The sequence below is a fragment of the Leucoraja erinacea genome, chromosome 18 (assembly GCF_028641065.1).
Source record: "Leucoraja erinacea ecotype New England chromosome 18, Leri_hhj_1, whole genome shotgun sequence".
In the NCBI taxonomy this organism is placed as follows: Eukaryota; Metazoa; Chordata; class Chondrichthyes; order Rajiformes; family Rajidae; genus Leucoraja; species Leucoraja erinaceus.
In genome coordinates this window covers 10,317,848-10,339,704 of record NC_073394.1, presented here as the reverse complement: position 1 = coordinate 10,339,704, position 21,857 = coordinate 10,317,848, and the positions used below count along the sequence as shown (strand labels likewise).

Genomic DNA, 21,857 nt, shown 5'->3' with positions numbered 1-21,857 from the left:
TTCCATGTGGTACTATTTTAGTGGATTAGTTAATCCAGCTATTATATTAAAAATAGCAAATGACAGTCATACCATTGGCATGATACCTACAGGTAGCTTTGAGAAGGCGGTATTATGTGTCACTAACCAGTAGGGATTGAACTAGCATTACAGAACTGAACACTACCCTGCCAGTCAGCGACGAGTAATTAAAGCAATAGATTTTTGGCTTAAAATAAGAAATATGGTTTCAAATAACTGAAACATAATCCTCTGACGTAAATCCAAAGGATCGCAACGAGTCAACATATGAAATAGCTGCTTGTTGGCCAGTTGTTTGACAGCCGCTGGATCAAATGCAAAGGGCCCACTCCCCAGCCAGAATGAGACACTCACAAGAGGGCTCTTTGGGTAAAAAATTAAAATCCAAACCCAGAAGGAACCATTACAACCAATCTGAAACGGGCCCAATATTGCCGACTTGTCATTTTTTCCATGCGCGGCCCACAGGTTTGTGTAGAATATCAACGTGGCGGCACGGTGGCGCAGCGGTAAAGTTGCTGCCTTACAACGCCAGAGACCCGGGTTCCATCCTAACTTGGTGGGTCGACTGGCCTGTTTCCGCAATGTATCGCTAAACTAATGGGTCTGGAAAACACATCAAGGCTGGTGAAGGCTGGTCACTCGCACAACATCGAAGGCCCTGTGTAATTCTGGTACTGAGGCCAAATTAAAACTGATACTGAGAACGCAAGACCCAATCTCAGGCAACGTTCACTGCCACCAACACGGAGGCCAACTTGAAACAAATGCCAAAGACTGACATTCCCGAATCAACTGTTGCCATCACCGAGTCAAACTTGAAGACGACACCAGCAAATCACCCTTTCATCCCAGATCAAGTCTTTCATCTGCTCCTTGACCAATTGCCTATCTAACATAGCTATCACCCGATAATGCCAAGTCAAACTGACCTGGATAAAGTACCATGTCGTGCCAAGATTCTTAAGGAGCGAAAAAAAAGCATCTGTTAAGATTAAGATTAATAACAAAACGTGTCCAGTGAGAAAATGGAGCCTGAACAGGAGCTGGAAACCAATAGCCTTGATCATCTTAATTGCAATATATAAATCTTCAACACAGAACAACCTCAAGGCAATGTAAGAGAACATTATCAAAATTTGATACTGAAAAGTAAAAAGATATATAAGAATAGTTTTCCAAAAGCCTAGCTGAGAAGGTATGCTTTAAGGAGGTGTGCTTCAGGGAGGCACAATTAGATATGGGGCAAAGCAGCTGGAGAGTGGCGCATTAACGGTGGTGGAATAACCGCTGACCCGCTGTGTTACTCCAGCAATCTGTGTCTTTTTTTGTAAACCAGCATCTGCACAACCTCGTGTCTACAATTTCAAATCTGTTATTTAAAAAATATATATTAAGCTATGAAACTTGAAACTGAGTGATCAATTTAGACAGGATTTGAATTTATGGTACCCATCTCAATTGTAGTGCTACATTTCTCAAGAAAAAATACTGAACTACAATGTGGGACATTTTTAAAGAGACCAATGAAACTTCAGCAGCTACAGGCCTAAAATACCTCTTGTAACTTTATTCAAAAGTGCAATAGGTGTAGCTATCTGTTAGTACCCTACTAAAATTAGTAAATGCAGGGATTTCAGCTCCCTGGCTTGCTTATTAGGCTAAGGTCCATATTTGGCTTCATGCACACACTGATAGGCAACTTCCAATATCTGATTAGATGCAGTGGCCACACTCAAATATTTGGTGCTCAAAGACCACTAAAACAGATTATGGGAGCTTAAAGTTACATACAACCTTAAAAATCTGGTTCCCATTAATTTCTTTAAAACTCAACTTGCTAATACTGACGTACATTGATGCATGACCAATCTTCAAAAACAATTAGAAACTAGTAATTAACAATCACAGTACAAGCAGGTTGAAAATTAAACATAACAATTCTTCGTAACTGTGATGCCGTCTGTCATGCTGTAACACTATACTCTGCACTCTGGTATGTTTCTCTTTACTCTACCAGTTGTACCTTGGTATGGCTTGATTGTACTTATGCATGGTATAATTTGACTAATAGCACTCAAACAAAACCAATGCCGACCAGTGATCACCTGTACAGTAGTTCTATCCTACACACTAGGGACAATTTACAGAAGCCAATGAACCTACAAACCTGCACGTCTTTAGAATGAGGGAGGAAACTGGAGCACCCAGAGAAAACCCATGCGGCCACGGGGAGAACGTACAAACTCCGTACAGATAGCACCCATAGTCAGGATCAAACCCAGGTCTCTGGCGCAGTAAGGCAGCAGCTCTACCGCAGCACCACCGTGCCTCATGTGCAGTACCAATATCAAGCGTGCAAATTTTAATGAGACTTATCTCTCTGGTGGTACATTTCGCCACTCTAACAGGTAATCCAGGCCAATATTCTGCCACCTTGCAAAGAGTGTTGCTCTATCAGAGAACTCCTTCGAGAAGAGCTTATTAACCAAGGTACCAACCACACTTTCAAATGACAAAAATGAGGAACACTTCTGGTGTCCCTGCTCACATTTATTCTAGAATTAAATACAGGTCCACCATCAATTTTCCAGCATCCTTGCAGAAACCCAGGCTACTCAAGAGCCTTGCCAGATTATCCATTTTACCAGAACAACAGAGGTCATGTAATAATAATTCAACAATACACCCCTGACCAACTCATTATACCCCTCCCGTGTCTCTAAAGCACCATGGACTGCGAGAAACTTAAAAAATTAACAATTAACATAGAAATAAACAATAAACTCTTTCAGGATGAAAGCCTACGTCCCGAATGAGCCACATACAATGCTCTCATAATTTTGTCCAGATTAAAGCAGGTGCCAGATCATCAGTTGCCGGAAAGTTGGTGGTATACAACAAAATCAAAGTACGTTTTTTTTTTTAAATGTGCCCATCCACCATTGACTGTCTGGTTCTCACAAGCAATGGTTCACCTGAAGATGAAAAATACATCATGTAAATCCAAATATCTTTCATAAATAAAATGACCACATTTTATAAGGCAATAATGCTCTTTTTAAAAATTGGTCACCTTATCATCAAGGTTGTTACAATTGTGACTACATTTCAAAGTATGATTTAATCTAAAATTTAACGGGACATCCAGATGTACTGAATGGCACAGAACATCTTTCTCCCGTTAATAAGATACTGTCCTGTCCATGTGCTTATACTGCTGGAAGAGTTAGTCAGCCATATGTCCCATAAAATTCCCAATTACACCTGCAACTAATAAAACGCTTTGAATAATGTTTCCAAGTTCAAAATATCTCTGAAATTCAAAGTCTTAAACTTGCATTGTAATTAAGAATGTAACCACACTATTTTGACAGAGATGTAGTTGACAAAGCATTCAAAATGGCAATGACATTCTCTCAAGGACCAAATAAAACCATGCGTCATGAATCTAAAGGATGGTTACGACTATAGAGGAAATAATAGGAGTGCAACCTTTTAGGACTACAAATCAAAGTTACTTGGTGGAGTCGTTTGACCTAGAAGTTGCTGCACTCTTCAAACTCTGCAGTTGGATGCTTGGGTGCTCTGCTGGAAAAGAAAGCGCCGTAATTCCTGAAGTGGTCTCTTAATTACATCAGTAAAGCCAAAATTAATGGAGGCAGGAGGATGATACTTGCAAAGGACAGTGGAGGAAATGTGATGGGGTTATCAGGGTCTTAAATCCCACTAATATCCCCTGCAGCGAAGTAATCTTCAAGGTATGCTATCAAAATAAACTATAGGCTTGAGAGAAGCCACCTACCTTTACCTGGTGTTTGAGAAGTGTGGGGGGGGGGGGGGGAAGGGGAATGGCTTAATTACAAAGTACAGTAAACCCTTGTTTTATAATGGAGTTCAGTTATAGTGGATGGACCTGCTGACTCCAGCCCAGGCTCGCAAGGTGCACCCTCAACCCTTCTTCACTCACAGCAAGGTCTGGTTGACGCGGCTGATCTGAGAAAGAGTTCCAACCTGAAAGGTCACCTGTTCATTCCCTCCAAGCTGCTTCCCGACCTACTGAGTGACTCAAGGATTTTGTGATTTGCATTGGTATCATTGACCTGTTAGGGAGTCATGCTTAATAACTAAGAGATATGTGGTATGTTATCCATCTGGTCAGAGTGGCAACTACACAGGACAACTAGTACTAACAGTAGGAAGTACTACTGACAAGTACTAACAGTTGGAAACGTAGTTTTAGTTTTTTAGATACAGCATTGAAACAGGCCTTTTGGCCCACTGAGTCCACACTGACCACTGATAACCGATTCACATCGGTTCTGTTACCCCAATTCTCATCTCCTCCCTATGGGCAATTTACAAAGGCCAATTAAGCTACAAACCCGCTCGTGCTTTGGATGTGTGGGGGGGGGGGGGGGGGGGGGGGGGGGGGGGGGGGGGGTTGACCAGAACACCCGGAGGAAACCCACGCAGTCAAAGCGAGAATGTGCAAACTCCACACAGACAGCACCCGAGGTCAAGATTGAACTCAGGTCTCTGAGTCGGTGAACCAGCAGCTCTACTATCTGCTCCCCCTTGCCACTACTGGAAATACTCAAGTCAGGCAGCATCTGTGGAGGGAAAAGCAGAGTTACTGGTTTCTGGTCAAAGATCCTTCATTACCACTGGGAAAGATGAGAAAATATGCATGGATTTCTTTGCCTTTATACATTTGCAGTTGCATTACATTTCTTTGCTTTCAGATGCAAAGGACTGTTCAACTGAGCTCAGAATTTAATCAGGCCGGCTGTTCTTTGCTGAGCCAAAGAACAAAACGAATGAATCAACATTTCTTAACCTCAGCCCACCCCAAAGAGGTTCACAACCAATGAAGTAAATTTGAAGCAGAGCTGGTAAAGTAATGTAGGAGAAAATATGCCAGTTTCATTCATGATCAATTTACATTGCAGTTCAGCATTGATTAAAAACATTTAGCTTGTGAAATATTGAATATCAATATATTTATTTGAGACACCCACTAGGTTCTCGATTGACAAAGAACCAACATAAACTTTTGCTTGCCCTAGTTCTTCTGCATATTTTTTAATAAGCCAGGGAATTAATCTCTGTGAAGATAAAATTCACAGGATGACAAATCTACAGTTGTCACTAACCAGAACTCACAAAAATTGGCTACAATCAAACTGCAACTCTAGCGAACAGTAGGCATCAAGAACAACTTTGCAAATTAACTGGCTGCCACTTTACCATTTGATTTATCCTCAACCCACACCCGACATGAAAACATCAGGCAAAGATTACTACTTGGAAGATTTACAAATTTTAAACTGCCAAATTAAATGAAATGATAAAACCAACAAATTAAACGCAAAAAATAGCCCCACGAGTTTTAAACTGCTTGGAGTGATTGTGAAGAATGCAAGGCTTGTATTTGAAATCATTTCAAATCAAAAAAAATCTTCCACTGCTGGCTTCAACTGAACACTAATTTCCCTTCCTTTTTTCCCCTCTTCAAATTGTTTTTTCAGGCTCGCTGCTAAACTTTAAATCTGTTCCACAATTATATTTTAAAAACAATGAGACTTCACATAACTCTTTCCCTCGGTTAGCTTTTTTTTTGTCTAGCGTTTCATTTTCAGTGACTACAATACTTCAAAGCATTCAGCCATTGGCACAGCCCAGGATGCATCAATCTGACACATGAAACACAGCTACTTGGTTCCAAGTTGTCAGCCTTGGTGTCAATCATGGTTTTGAAATCGCACCAACGTGTCAGAAGATTGCTGATTCAGATCTAATTCCAGACACTTGAAGACAAATTTTAACGTCAACACCCCATAACGAGGACCCGTCTGGGTCACTGCAGCCTTCTGGACTAGATGTTGAATTCTACAAATTCAACTAATTCGATTTTGGCCTATATCACTCATCTATCTGTGATATTACCACAGCTTGTTTTTTGTTCTCTCTCTGGGAGAGGAGGAAAGGGCCTCCTGCTCTGCATTTTGCAACTCTTGCATTCTCACCCTCCAAAAGCTCTCATTACTCATTGGCAAAATAAACTTGTTTATATCTTATCCATCTGGTCATCCTGGCTTCCGCCTATTAGAGACTTCCCCTGCCACCCTTCCCACACCTTATTTTGTCTACTTTTCAGTTCTGATGAAGGGTTGGCACAGTGGTGCAGTGGTAGAGTTGCTGCCTTACAGCGCCAGAGATCCAGGTTTGATCCTGACTATGGGTGCTATCTGTCCAGAGTTTGTAGGCTCTCCCTGTGACTGCGTGGGTTTTCTCCGGGTGTTCCGGTTTCCTCCCACACTCCAATGATATACAGGTTTGTAGGTTAATTGGCTTCAGTAAATTCCCCCTAGTGTGCAGGATAGTGTCAGTGTACGGAATGATCGTTGGGCGGCGTGGACTCTGTTTCTACACTGTATCTCTAAAGTCTAAACGACCTATTTTTCTTCTCACGGATACGGTCTGATCTGATAACAATTTCCAGTTTTGTTTCTGATTTCCAGCGTGTGGTTTTTTGATTTTGAATTCATAAAGCTGCACAACATCACCGTTGGGCCAAGTTGAGGATGCAATGTCAAATTAAAGCCCTTTCAGCTGCCAGATGAATGTTAGAGTTCCCGATGGAATTATAAAGTCAAGAGTCATACAGCATGGAAACAGGCCCTTTTGTGTCTTTCTGAACTAGTTGCCCACAACCCTATAAGCCTTTCCTACCTATGTACCTGTACAAATGTCTTTTAAAAGCTATAATCTTTCTGCCTCTAATATGTCAGAGCAAAGACATTTTTCGTATATCCTAACCAACTGGCACGGTGGCGCAGCGGTAGAGTTGCTGCCTTACAGCGCCAGAGACCAGAGTTCGATCCTGACGAAGGGTGCTGTCTGTACGGAGGTTGTAAGTTCTGCCCATGACGGCACGCGTTTTCTCCGGGATCTTTGGTTTCCTCCCACACTCCAAAGACGTACAGGTTTGTAGGTTAATTGGCTTGGTATAAATGTAAATTGTCCTTAGTTGTGTGTACGATAGTGTTAATGCGCGGGGATCGTCGGTCGGTGCAGACTCAGTGGGCCGAAGGGCCTGTTTCCGCGATCTCTAAACTGAACTAAACTTTAAGCTATTATAGATCGCCAAACCACAACCACTAATACAAACTATCTGGTTTACTTCTCTTAATATTTCTCATCTAACCTCTCGCACAAACTGGCTATGCTGCTGCCCGAGGTGACAAGAAAAGGTTTGCTTCACAGCTCTTCAAAATTCCATCCTACTGGTATATACGTCCAACACACACACTGTCCTGTGTATACATGCAAGAACTGTTCCCTCACTTCATTCACAGGACAGCTAGTAAGTTTCAAATCTGAAGAAGGGTTTCGACCCGAAACGTTGCCTGTTTCCTTCGCTCCATAGATGCTGCCTCACCCACTGAGTTTCTCCAGCATTCTTGTCTACAAGCTAGTAAGTTATATATTATTTACAATAATGGTGCTCTTGAGTCACAAATAGGCTAAGATGGGCAAGGCCACCTGATCTTTAATTCACTCTATCAAGTTGTATAGCAAACTAATCAGTGCACAAACATGGGCAAACAAGTCTAAAACTAAAGGCTGCCAGAGATGACTATCATGTCTTCCAAAAGACATTTGGGCAAATATATGGATAATCGCAAAATGCTGCAGTAAGTCAGCGGATCAGACAGCATCTCTGGAGAAAAGGAATAGGTGATGTTTTAGGTTGAGACCCAACTTCAGACTCAGAATACTATTTTTTTTCCTCCTGACTCTCAGTCTGAAGAAGGGTCTCGACCAAAAACATCACCAATTCCTTTTCTCCAGAGATGCTGTCTAACTCGCTGAGTTACTCCAGCTTTTTGTGTCTGTCATCAGTTTAAACCAGCATCTGCAATTCCTACACAAAAAGGATTGGATTATGGGCCCAATGCAGGCAAATGGGACTGGCCCAGTATGCCGACTTGGTCAACATGGATCAGGTGGGCCAAAGGGCTTGTTTCAGTGCTGTATAGCTCTAGGGCCCTAATTTGCTGAATAACCAGAAATCAATATCCGTTCTGAATGAACTCAGCAACAGACTTCACAGCCCTCCAGGGTAGCGAATTCCAAAGATTCGTCATCCCCTCAGTGAAGAGATTTCTACTCATCTGACTTTAATGGTCTGCCCCCCTCTTTTCCATCATTCACTAATATGTTCTCCTTGTCAGACTTCACCAGACAGTGCGGGGATTTTTAAATTAGTAATGAAGATAGAGCCTTTGATGTCTGGGGTAAGTGATTAATATCGCTATCTACTTTAAATCAAGATTGTGCAGTGTTACCAACAGTGCTCTTATACATTTAACTGACAGTTCTCTCATTTTAATTCCAGTCACCAATACATTAGTAGCCATACAGCAAAATCGTTCAATCTTCAAATGATTTTAGCACAAGGCAAAATCTTTCCAGCGTGCTTAGAGCCTGGGTGTTAACGAGTCCCTGAATATTCCGTGATAAACTCATACCGTGTAATGGATACCTGCACATAATGGCAGTAATCCAACCCAGGAGCTCACGTGACAGAGTGTAAATGCTTTTGTGAACAGTCACTCTAATATTGGTTGCTTCTGTCCGACTATGCTCAAAAATCAATGCATCCAAAAACCCACAGGATGAATGAGCCAAAGAATTGTCCAATTGGCATTCTTTTGATATTTGCCAGCAAATCTTTTTTTTTTAAAACTGGAAAATCCAGCCTCACAATTAATTTATTAACTGATTTTTTTTTAACAACAGATTTTTTATGAACAACAGATTTCCATGTCACATATGTAAAAAGATTCAAGCCAATAATTCTTCTCGTTCATGTGCTAGAAACCTGGTAGATATTGGCTATGATTCTCACACCAGTGGTTGCCACACTGTAAACTGCTTGGTTCATGGAATGAAAACTGAATTGTTTATGGAGACAGGAACCAACTCGGAGAGCCAAGGATGGTCCTGGTACAATCAGCGCTAATCAAGAGATACGAGTCCCACAGACCAAACACAGTGGCCGCCTTGTCAAGGACGTTCGAGGAGATCGTAAACCATGTCTGTTTCTTGAATCCAAATGCTGCCTGTCGACTGAAGCTTTCTGCGCAGCAAGCAGTGCAGTCAGTCCTATAATCAGAGCAAGCCTCAGAGGCACACACTGGGATCCATAGCAATCTTCCCTATCGCAGTTGGCAATGAAGTCGCTTTGCATTGGAAAAGTACTGGAACATATAAATCAGACACATTCCAAAGCCATAGTTTAAGCACAACTCTTAGCCAAGGAGGCAAAAAATGTAGAACTGAATCACTCTACATTTTATCTCCAAAGGTTAAACGTTGAATTCAAAGCTGTACAGAAAATCCTATGTGGGACAAATTGTCCTCAAATGCACAACATTTATTAGATTGTATAAAACACAATGCACTGGAGGTACTCAACGGGTCAGACTGCATCTGTGGAAGGAATGGATAAGCGACATCTCGGGTCAGGGCCCTTCTTCAGGCCTCTGGGGAGGTGGGGTTGGGAAAAGCCTGGCAATTGATAGGTGGAAGATAGACATAAATAGCTGGAGTAACTCAGTGGATCAGACACCATCTCTGGGGAATCTCCATTTACAATGGAGATGCTATCTGACCTGCTGAGTTACTCCAGCTTTTTGCGTATATCATCGGTTTAAACCAGCATCTGCAGTTCCTTCCAACACAATTAATAGTTGGATCCAGGTGACGGTGGTTTGACTGGCAGTAGGTGGACAAAGGTTAGATGAAAAGGAGGCACAATGGTGTCAGATAAGGAGAAAATAGTGAAAAGGAAAGCCACTGGCACTGAGGTGGACAAAGGATCGATGTAAAGGAGACACAATGGTGTCAGATGAGGAGAGACGAGCAGTGAAACGGAAAGCCAGAGTTGGGCTACTTAGTACGTCTTCCCAGAGGCCAAATTTCATGTTTTCAGACCAATAACAAAGGCACACAATTCTGTTGAACAAAATTTGCAACAAAACACAGAATTCTGAACACAAGAGAAATTCCACCCCCACCAGGATGCAAAATTCTATACGCTGTAAAGGTTTGCCCTGGTCTGTTACCCTGGCTTGATAACTGGAGGAGGAAAGTAATGGGAGAACTCAAAGTTTCTCGCAACCAGACAAAGAACAGAAACTGCTATAATGAAAGGTCACTTGTGAAAATATCCTTCCAAAACTCATTACTGGAATTTCCAGTTTAATGAATTTAGAGTGAAATGCTGTTTTACTTCAAAATGAATTTAGAGGAAATGCTGTTTTACTTCAAAAGCTCAGTTCCTTGGCACCCTACCTGCCGTCAGTAATATGTTAGTGCACTGGATAGTGGAACTGGTCAGAAGAAAGCTGCAGTTTTTTTGTTTCAAGATATAGCATGGAAACCGGCTCCTCAGCCCACCAAGCCATAAATTGATCGTCTGTTCACATGAATTCTATATTATCCCACCCACTCCATACACATTAGGGGCAATTTACAGAGGCCAATTAACCTACAATCCCGCACGTCTTTGGGATGTGTGAAGGAACCAGTGCATCCGGATGAAATGAAATGGAGAACATGAAAAAATCCGCAAGTTCGGCACCCGATGTCAGGATCGAACCGGGGTTTCTGGTGCAGTGAGATAGTGGATCTACCAGCTGCACCACTGTGCCGATCCTGGATGTAAATCGATGCACTTGAAGACTTCCCCCATATGAAAGCCTTTTGAGAGGCTCTGAATGAAGAACAAGCAGGCACAACTTCAGGCTAAGTCAAAGCAGGCGAGAGAAACTCTGTTGCAGTGATTTAAAATCAGAAAGGACAGAAGTTGGGGTTACTGCAAAGCTACTGAATCTAAGGCAGCAGCATTTCTTTCTCTCTCTCTCCTTTCAACAGAATGAGCCCACATCATCACCTGTACAAACATTTGTGTAAAATTACCACAGGATTTTTGTTTTGAGGGAGATGCAGTGTTAGTAAAATTCATCCTTTTCATGCATTTGGAATGTACATCAAAGCCCCTTGTAAAATCCTTGGGACTTTTTCTTGCGCGTCATTCTTCCGTGACTGAACACCAAAACATTCCACGGCAGGAGCAGCAAGAACCACTTCAAGGATTCAGCACGACATTGGGAGAAATGCACAAAAAACTAATTTTGTGCTGACCTCTGTGCACAGTTTTCCAGTCTGCACATGCCAGCAATACAAAGTTTGGCTCCAGGAACAAAGCCTTAAAAATGAGCCCCCTATTTTTGTGGAATCAGAAGATGATGACTCCAAAATAGCTCTGCACCTAAACCAGACTAGCAGTCCCAATATAACCCCGAGGGACTGTTATACTGAAGGTCAGACACATCAAACAGATCCCAAAACACTTACTTTAAAGACTAGAAGAGTTAGACTGGTCTTAATCAGGCTCACTAAAACAAGATTATATGCTGTGATCAAATTCTATATAACTTAAGTTCAGAGGTTCTCTGATGGCTGTAGATATTCTAGGAAGTGTCATAGTCCCATCATCTAAAATTACATGTCTTTCTTTTAACTATTGAATTTAGTCACCAACACGGAATCTCAAGGGAGTTTTCATTGTTGCCATGAACAATCAAGATATATTATACTCTAGATGTCACAAAACAGATGACTGGTGGATCACTTCGAACTCCCCTCAGATTGCCACTCGTTCTCAGGGTACAAAGTGGAATGGTCATCACAAAGTTAAAAACTAGATAATCCGTGGCAATCAGAGCACCCCAGCTCCACAGCTTTTATAGCCATCCTATGCTTTAAAGAGAAACAGGCTACAATTTACATGGCACCTTTCATGTTCATGTCAACCCAAGGAGCACTACAACACATTAAATCTAGAGTAATATAGAAAACATTGCATCTTGAAAGACATTTGGACAGGTACATGGATAGGAAAGAAGGGTGTGGGCAAAATACAGCAAATTGGACTAGTTTTAGTGGGGCATCTTGGTCAGCATGGACAAGCTACGGGTCATTCTTTCTGCTCCGCGCTCTCGTCTGGTAGAAGGTACAGAAGCCTGAAAGAGCAACCCAGATTCAGGAACAGCTTCTTTGCGTCTGTTATCGGCTTCTGAACGGTACTTCCATAAGCTAGGGTGCAGTCCCATTCACCTCTACCTCATTGCAGACATTGGACTTTTTCTATGGAATTGACGGGCTACAATGCCGAGAACTATATTCTGCACTCTATCTTCCCCTTTGCTCCACCTATTGCACTTGCGTTTGGCTTAATTGTATTTATGTATATTATCTGATCTGATTGGATAGCATGCAAAACAAAGCTCTTCACTGTACCTCAGTAAATGTGACAATAATAAACATAAATTTAAGGTGGGCCGGAGGGCCTGTTTCCTTGACTCTAAATTGTACACAGCTAGTCCCCACAATTAACCAGGACATTGGTCACAACCTCCAAACTCTCAAAATCATACTGTGTGATCTCCTGCAGTCTGTTGATTACATCGTCAAATGCTGGTCAGCGCAACAGTTCCTAAGAACTCTCATGGCCTGAGTTTCTGTTGTCATCTGACTAATTGTCTATTTTTTCATAAATAAATTACTTTTATAACTCAGTGGATTTTGAAATGGGTTGCTAATCCAGTCTCAAACTTGAATAATGTACCTTCTTGATCATTTGGTTTCTTTCTTTCTCAGGAGGAATCAATGATTCACAATTTATCAAACCTTTTAACTCACTCAATCCAAACTAGGTGCTATTTGCAAAATATCTTGATTTTGAGTATACAAAGGCAACAGCTGCAGTTACATTCAAGAGTATTTTTAGTGAGCTATATGAATTGTAAATCACTTCCATCCCAAGTTCATTTTTTTTTTAACATTTCTCCCTCTAATCCGCAAGCAGATTATGTTACTGTCCTGGAGGAAACTAGCTAATTCAGCACCTCCGAATGATTCAAAGTTTAGGGCGTCTTGGCCTATGAAGATGGAAGCTTTCACCCCTCTGCCAACAGGTCAGAACTGTTAATACACTGCACACCTTTATATAACTCTCGTGCCGGGAAGCAGTAGCATGTAGCAAAGTATGCCGCACACTGGCAAATGTCAGGCAGTATGCACTACAATATAGTGCAGCGTGCTTTTCACAGAATATCAGTTTAGAGAAAATAATTGACGCTTTACAGAGAACCCTATTGTATAGGACCAGGCTCTTCGGCCCACAATGTCTGTGCTGAACACGATGCCGTTAAATTAATCTTCACCCATGATCGTTCCTCTGGCTTCATAACTCACGGGTTCTGTAGTCCTTTTGTCTCACATCTTCGGTTTTAGTCTCTGGCCTTTGTTCCAGCCATCCGCCTGACAGGGGATGGCTGCAGATCTTGGTCGTCAGAGGCATGACTGGCAGTGCGGGGGGGGGGGGGGGAGGGGGGCGTTGAGGGACCTATTTGGAGATGATCAAAAGATCAGACTGTAGGAATGCAGAGATCTAATTCTTGCAAAGTTGGAGAAAATTACAAAACTAGGCAAAGGAGCAGAGGAACTCAGAAGATAATCGAGACTACCCTCCTGATTCTGATATTGTTACTTTGCACACTGCCTAATTAAACATTTGGAAACAACGCAACTCTAACCAATCTTTCAAAGATCACCTTCACATTAGCAGGCATTTTGATCAGTTCGTACACTGCGACAAATAACTGAGCCTACACTGTCCCTCGAGCTAGCTCTGCCTGATCTCTGAGTTCATGCTTGGTCTTCACCGCTCTCCTACCTGATTACCATTTCCTCCATTTCCCTTGGAGCATAAAAATCTGTCACTCTCACTCTTCAATATAAACCAACCATGGAGCATTCACTGGCCTCCTAGAAAAGAATTCCAGAGTCATAACACAGAGTGAAATCATTTCTCAGCCGTAGTCCTAAATATTATTTAGGACGGCACAGTGGTAGAGTCATTGCCTTACCGCAACAGAGACCCGGGTTCAATCCTGACTACGGGTGCTGTCTGTACAGAGTTTGTACATTCTCCCCTTGACAGCATGGGTTTTCCCTGGATACTCCGATGGCATCTCACACTCCAAAGACATACAGGTCTGTAGGTTAATTGGCTTTGGTAAATATTGTAAATTGTCCCTATAGAATAGTGTTAGTGAACGGGGATCGCTGGTCGGTGCGGACTCGGTGGGCCGAAGGGCCTGTTTCCGCCCTGTATCTATAAGATTAAGAACTAAACTAAAACTAAAAATGATGCTGATAACCCTACAAATACAGAAGGTAAAGCAAATGGCTGCAGCAATCCACAGCCTTAGTTTTCCATGGGCTCCGCAGAGAATACTAATCCAACGAATAGTCGCCTATCGGGTTTGTTACCCATTGGCTTCAGATCATTGTGGCAGATGAATGTGCACAACTGTTTCAGTATTCCAATCCCTTCTAAAAATGTCAACGCAGGTTTCATTTACACTACGACTGCAGAGTCAGTGCTCAACAGTTTCACTTTGCACAGGCATTTGGTTGCAGCATAAACATGGTGGGACTCAGGAGCTCCTCCGTGTGTATCCTAGACCTAGATCACAGAAGTCAGCTAAAGCTTCATAAGGTCATAAGTGATAGGAGCAGATATTAGACCATTCGCCCCATCAAGTCTACTCCGCTATTCAATCATGGCTGATCTATCTCTCCCTCCTAGCCCCATTTTCCTGCCTTCTCCCCATAACCTCTGACACCGGACTAATCAAGAATCTATCTATCTATCTCTGCCTTAAAATTATCCATTGACTTGGCCTCCACAGCCTTTTGTGGCAAAGAATTCCACAGATTCACTACCCTCTGACTAAATAAATTCCTCCTCATCTCTTTCCTAAAGGAACATCCTTTGATTCTGAGGCTATGACCTCTTGTCCTAGATTCTCCCACTAGTGGAAACATCCTCTCCACATTCACTCTATCCAAGCCTTTCACTATTCGGTAAGTTTCAATGAGGTTCAATAAGCTTCAACTCCACTGCCACAAACGTAGCATCAGCAGTAAAAACATTTCGCACACGACATCTGTAGCCCCAATTATCCAATATTGCTACTCAATCATTACCATTAAACAGATAAAGTAGATAAAATAATATTTATTTGAAAACATGGTAATTTGTTGAAACTGCCCACTTGGTCATCAAATTAGCAACATACGGCAATCAGATATTGCAATGCGGCTGTCTGTTAAACTGCTCTCACTAACTAAGTAAAAGTAAAAATAAAATTTAAGCAAAAAAAAAAACAGTCAAGCCAAAATACAATGGGAAAAAATGATGAATCAGTTGGCCCTAGCTTTGGAAATATAAGCTGACACAACATTTGCTTTCAAGGATGGGTGAGAGGATCAAAGTCTCCCCTTCAAAATCCTAGTGTAAATGTGAGGGAGTTTAACAGAACGGTTGCAGGAAAGGATCAGACTTGGAGCCAACTGACTACTTTTTATTGATACTGACTTTTTACATAAAAGCAAAATTCCAGAAGTAAAGGATAATCTACAAACACTCTGAACTGGAACAATATGCCTTTCAAATAAATAGACACCAGTCAGCGTGGCAGAGTTGCAGACAAGAATGAATCCCGCCAGCATTTCCATTCTTTTAAGCACGAGAACATCTGTGCATTCTCGAGTGCCTACAGTCTATTCTGCTTTAACAAGAAACACTCAATACAGCACACAGGCATGAAAGCTGATCAACCAGCTGTCACTTAAACCAATCCCACTTTACACAGAGCATTGCAAGGTGAAATGAACTGCATGAAAGAATGCAAGGGCATATTTATCAAACTACCACAGATCCCACACAATTGCTCAATGCTTCAAAGCTACAATTAACCCCTTCATTGTGAGCCACTGCTTGTGAAATGCTGTAGAATGGAATTCATGGCAAGGTTAGAAACATAGAAACATAGAAATTAGGTGCAGGAGTAGGCCATTCGGCCCTTCGAGCCTGCACCGCCATTCAATATGATCATGGCTGTACCGTGTTCAAATAAATTAGCACGTCTGAAGTGCAACCTCCAATCTTTGGCCAGTCTAATTTACAAACATATAAACAAGCGTAAAAATCACAACTATTCAATGAAGTTCCAACGCTTTACTATATCAGCATCTGCAAAATACAGGAAAATATATGTTTCTTGTGCGACACTAGATCACAAAGACATGTGCTTAATTCTTGCTGTGATTTTCAGGTCATGCTGTCAGCTGTCATTTTTGGCTTTGTGAGTCCTGTGGAGGCTGCATCCATTCATTCAAATTAGTGTTAATGAGTCACCAGCTTGTTTCCAGTGGGGATTTTATTAAGTAAAATGTGGAGCGGTGGGACTACTTTCACAATACAACTGCGGATGTGAAATGTTCTCATTGCCATCGTGGAAATGCAATGGAACAATGGAGTCTAAACGATAAACACAAAGTGCTGGTGTAACTCTTCGGGTCAGGCACCATAGCTGGAGAAAAAGGATGGGTGATGCTTTGGGTTGGGACCCTTCTTCAGACCAGAGAGTCTAAACTTGAGTCATCATCTCCTGATCACTAAGGCACACTTGGATATGGAACTGGAGGAACTCCTGGTTCCGTGTTTATGCCTCAACCAAATGCTTGTGCAAAATGAAACACAAGCTGTTGTGTGTGCACCTTGCACTGACATATTATTCCCATATTTATCCAATTTCCTTTGAAATCCCATTGCATCTACAACCAACATTGCATCCACACACACACTGCAAATGTTTATCAATCTTTAACTGAAAATGTTTTTCCTTTGGATAGCTTGTCGTTTTACCCCTCAGGTCAACCAACCGACCAAATCCAAAAGAAAGGAACTAACTGTAGATGCTTGAAATCTGATGCAAAATCACAAAGTATTGAATATACTAAGTCTATGTGTATTTATCGAGTTAGCAATTTCGATCAAAGACCTTTTTACCAGAATTGAGAAGTTCGAGGAACAAAACAATGGATCTGTGACAGGGCAGAAGTCAGGAGAGATTAAACATTGAAAGGTCACTCATCAGGTCTTTCTACAGATCACCCCGACTTGTAAGTACTTCCAGTGTCACAAATCTTTGAACTCTACAGTATTTACTGTGCATCTACTGTAGAATAATTGCCTTTTAGTAAGAGTATACATTAAAAGTATTTTGCTTCTTTTGTCTCATAAATAGAATTTGCATTTAGCCAATTTAGAATGTGTTTTCACAGTTGTCATGCCACTAGAACATGTGCACATGGCTGAGTTGAGATCGCAGTAATGAACTTCCAAAAGATAAACCAAAAGTTAAGTAAATCCAGAAACGTAAATAAACAAACTGAAAATTGCAGAAACCAGAAACACCAGACACTGTCAGCTCAACACAACAACAATCCTTTATTAGACACAAAATGCTGGAGTAACTCAGCGGGACAGGCAGCATCTCTGGAGAGGAGGAACGGGTGAGTTTCGGGTCGAGACCCTTCTTCAGACTGAGAGTCAGGGGAGAGGGAAACTAGAGATATGGAAGTGTAAGGTGTAAAGTGTAAGATCAAAGCAGATGCTGCTCAAGGAAATGTAGAATGGTTCATTATTGGCTGAGGGGAATGTGACAATGAGGCATACAGACAATGATCATGGATACCTGACTCTCAGTCTGAAGAAGGGTCTCAACCCAAAACGTCACCTATTCCTTCTCATCAGAGATACTGCTTGTCCCGCTGAGTTCTCCTGCATTTTGTGTCCATCTTCAGTGTAAACCAGCATCTGCAGTTCCTTCCAAAAATAATCCTCTGTTCTTGGTTGCAAATGTTTACCAGCATTTTGTGAAGAGGCCATTTCCTGACTGCAGACTGATCTCACAATCCTCTCTACTTGGGAAAAGTGTGCAGTTAGGACAGAAGCTGCCTGTAAAATTTCCCCTGGAGCAATTTCCGAAGGAAACTAAGCAGCAAGATGAAAAGCACGGATAAGAGCAAAGAGGTCCTTCTGCAGTTGTACAGAGCCCTCATGAGACCACACCTGGAGTATTGTGTGCAGTTTTGGTCTCCAAATTTGAGGAAGGACATTCTTGCTATTGAGGGGGTGCAGCGTTGGTTCACAAGGTTAATTCCCGAGATGGCGGGACTGTAACATGTTGATAGAATGGAGCGGCTGGACTTTTAGAAGGATGAGAGGTGATATTATTGAAACATATAAGACATGCTGGACATGCTGGAGGCAGAATTTACCAATTTACAAATCAAATTCCTCAAGTTTAAACTGTTTCCCCCCTCTGACTCACTTCTAACTCTCCTCCCACTCAGGCTAGAGCCAATCACTGCTTTTTCCTGCTTCTCTTTGTCCCTGTTTCTTCAAAATCCACGGGAGCTCTGAGTTTGCCATTTGCTACTTATGTCACCCAATTCATGGTTCCCTGTACAGAATATCCAAAGTGTTGATTCACAGCATTCTACAGGCAGCACAATAAAGAATCATCATGATTTGGAGGAAAAGCAGAGAACATAATGCTATTGTCCTTCCCAATTAATACATTTTGGTACTTTCCATCTTTATTTTAAAAAAAAAGTTATTTTGAATTACAAACAGGCTAATGGTGACTAACATTGACATGTTCTTCTTGTTTTTGTAGTAAACCCTCGTTATCATGGACCATGGGGGGGGGGAAATGGCACTCGCTATTACTGATAGTCCGCTAAAACCGAATAAGCTATTATCATTGTACAAGTAGTAGAACACTGCAGTTGCTGGTTAATACATAAAAGTCGCAAATATGCTGGAGTAACTCAGCAGGTCAGGCAGCATCTCTGGAGAATGTGGATCGGTGACACTTCGGGACGAGACCCTACTTCAGGTTCTGGTTCCGGAATCCAGGTGAGTTGAGCTGCTGGTGGCTGGGGGAGAGGCGGGGATCAGCGGAGTTAATGGTCGCGACCTGTGGACGGCCAAAGTGCAGTTGGGGGACGACAGTGGCAGGTGGGGCCTGGAAGTGACTGTTGGAGCCGTGTGGGACAGCGATGGCAGCAGAAGGTCTAGCCTGGAAGCGGCACAAGCAGACAATGGTAGGTCAGTCCGCTATAACTGAAACCCGCTAGAACGAAGTCAGTTAAAACAAGGGTTTACTGTATTGTAAAACACAATTTCAAAGAGAACCAGCATATCAGGGAGAGAGGAATAAAACATCCAGATATGTGTGGAGCATAAAGTGCTGGAGTAACTTAGCAGGTCAGACGGTATCTCTGGAGAACATGGATAACACGAAGAACTGCAGATGCTGGATTCTTGCATTGAACACAAGGAAATGCAGATGCTGGAATCTTGCGTAAAACACAAGGATCTGCTGACGTTGGAATCTTGCATGGAACAAACAAGGAACTGCAGATTATCCACTTCCTCCAGAGTTGCTGACTGGCCTGCTGAGTTACTCCAGCAATTTGTGTTTTATGCAAGATTCCAGCATCTGCAGTACCTTGCGTCATCATCAAGATATGGTTGTATGAATTAGGTTCAAAGGAGGTAACACCAGCAAGGAACAAGTTGGAACAAGTGTCCCGTTTCTATGCTGTCGATTCTACATAATGTGGGTCTGGTATGCAGACATTTACATTATCCAGAGGCACAAGAGACCGCAGATGCTGGTATCCGGAGCAAAAAAACAAATGGCTGGAGGAACTCAGTGTGAAAGGCAGTATCTATGGAGGAAAACGCAAAGGCGATTCGGTCAGGACCCTTTTTCAGGCATTAGCTATCTTAAATGATACATGATTATTTGAATGGTGGAAGGCTTTGTAGGTGAATGAATTAGTAGGCTGACTGAATCACAGTTTCAGCCCTCAATAAAAACTGCAAACAACCCAACTTCCCCACAATAGCTTGTCCTTTCAAATTAACCTTAAGAGACTGAGTGTTTCTAAGATCACAGTAGCTAAAGTCAATAAGTAGCGAAGGCACCAATGATCTGATTCCACCCTGTTCATCAACTCCCTATATTAGAAAAGGTCATATGGCAAACGTTAATAACTAGCATTGGTCAAAGAGGGTCACCCATCCCAATCACAAAGTAATTACATGGAGAAAGAAGATAGCATCTTCATGAAACTATGGTCAAGTTTAAAAACTCTGAAATTCCTCTATATAATTTCCAAAACAGTCCTAGTGATTATATTGACCCCTGACACGTTAACAGAAATAGAGCCCTCACTCTTCATACCACCTCGTCCAACCCAAAACCCTGGCACTGATGGAAAAAAGGCCCCGACTGAAAGACTGATTGATTGATACTTTATTATCATTTTGCATTCCATATACAAAGTATACAAGGATTCGGGTGCCAACAAAGTAAAGACCCACGTAAACCAGCTCCAAAAATTGGGTTCATGTCTGAAAGGCTTCAAGAGCATCACGTGCCAAAAGTGGATCCATAACCTTCCTCGAATATACACCATCCTAAGCTTCCTTGCATTTAAAGAGGTCAGATGACGAGTGGTGAGATACAAAAACAAACACAGGGCAGATCTATCAGATCTGGAAAGAGAAGACCAGAGTGACATCTGAAAACGTGAGCATTCAGTCAACACCTCAAAAGCTTTAATCTTTTTACAGACAATAGACAGTAGGTGCAAAAGTAGGTCATCCGGCCCTTCGAGCCAGCACTGCCATTCAATGTGGTCATGGCTGATCATCCCCAATCAGTACCCCATTCTTGCCGTCTACCCTTATCCCCTGACTCCGCTATCTTTAAGAGCCCCATCTAGCTCTGCTGTGTATTCCCTGCAATGTCTAGTTCTATCCCAGGCAAGGGACAATGTAAATTGTATACACAAATCTACATAGTCTTACTCCTGTGCTCATTTTCCAAAAAAACACAATTTGTGCACAGAAAATGGAGGGAGGGGGGTGTCTGGAGTGTGGTGGAGCATTTAAGAGGCTTTACACTTTACATACATGGATATGCAGAGAATGGAAGGATACAGATCATGTGCAGGCAGAGGAAATTAGTTTCATCTGATATTGAGTCTGGCACAGTCATTGTGGGTTGAGTGTCAGAAATCTAAGCCAACTGGTAAAAATCTGGTGATTGCAACAACGGACTGATCAAAGATCGGAAGATGAATAAGCAAGCTGTTGCTCTGCTCGGCAAGTCATTGATAAACTGTTTAAATGGAGCCTACACAGTTCAATGCATTCCTATCCAGTGGCACAATGCAAAAGTGCCATTGTCCTGCCTATAACTTTAACCAAACAAATGCACAGCCGAACGCGACGAGGAGCTTCTCAGAAAATCACATACTATAGTTCAGCAATAGCGTTTGTATATCACAAAACACTGAGACGATAAAAAGTGAAGAGATAACAGCAGCTGAAAGCATCGCACAAAACATGCCACAATACGCATGGTCAATCGAACTTCACACAGCGTGAAAAACAAACATGCTAAGAACAGAATCACTTTCACTCTTGACATTTATCAACGGGCATTCACAACTCGCAGCTTCCCCTACCAAAGTGGTCCATTCGGATAAACATGGTTTTTCTAGCGCACCCAGTGTCTCACTAGAAGTCTTTTGGCTCCGATTAACAAGTGGTTCCTCAGAGCTCTGAAGAGAAAACAAAACATATTGAAAAGATTATCTAAAACAGCCCGCAAATTATCTGGAACTGTCTATCATGCATTGCTGATTTGGAACAGCAAGAGTCCATTACAGCTTTAAAGTGTTAATTTACACCAAATGATTATATCACTAATCAAATACAGCATTACCCACACACTAAAATTATAGGGTGGCAAGACAGA

The 21,857-nt window shown here is 42.0% G+C and overlaps 1 protein-coding gene across 4 annotated transcripts in view; it reads right to left on the bottom strand.

Moving 5' to 3' along the window:
• The window catches only part of LOC129705630 (homeodomain-interacting protein kinase 3-like), a 151,202-nt gene that overhangs the window by 113,191 nt on the left and 16,154 nt on the right, over positions 1–21,857 (bottom strand). For 3 of the 4 annotated variants that reach the window (XM_055649275.1, XM_055649277.1, XM_055649276.1), the window contains exon 2: positions 21,565–21,660. The exons of the other annotated variant lie outside the window; for it this stretch is intronic. In XM_055649275.1, coding sequence (XP_055505250.1) covers positions 21,565–21,589 — 25 coding nt within the window. In that variant the 5' untranslated portion in view covers positions 21,590–21,660. The remainder of the gene's footprint in view (positions 1–21,564; positions 21,661–21,857) is intronic. 4 annotated transcript variants of the gene reach the window in all.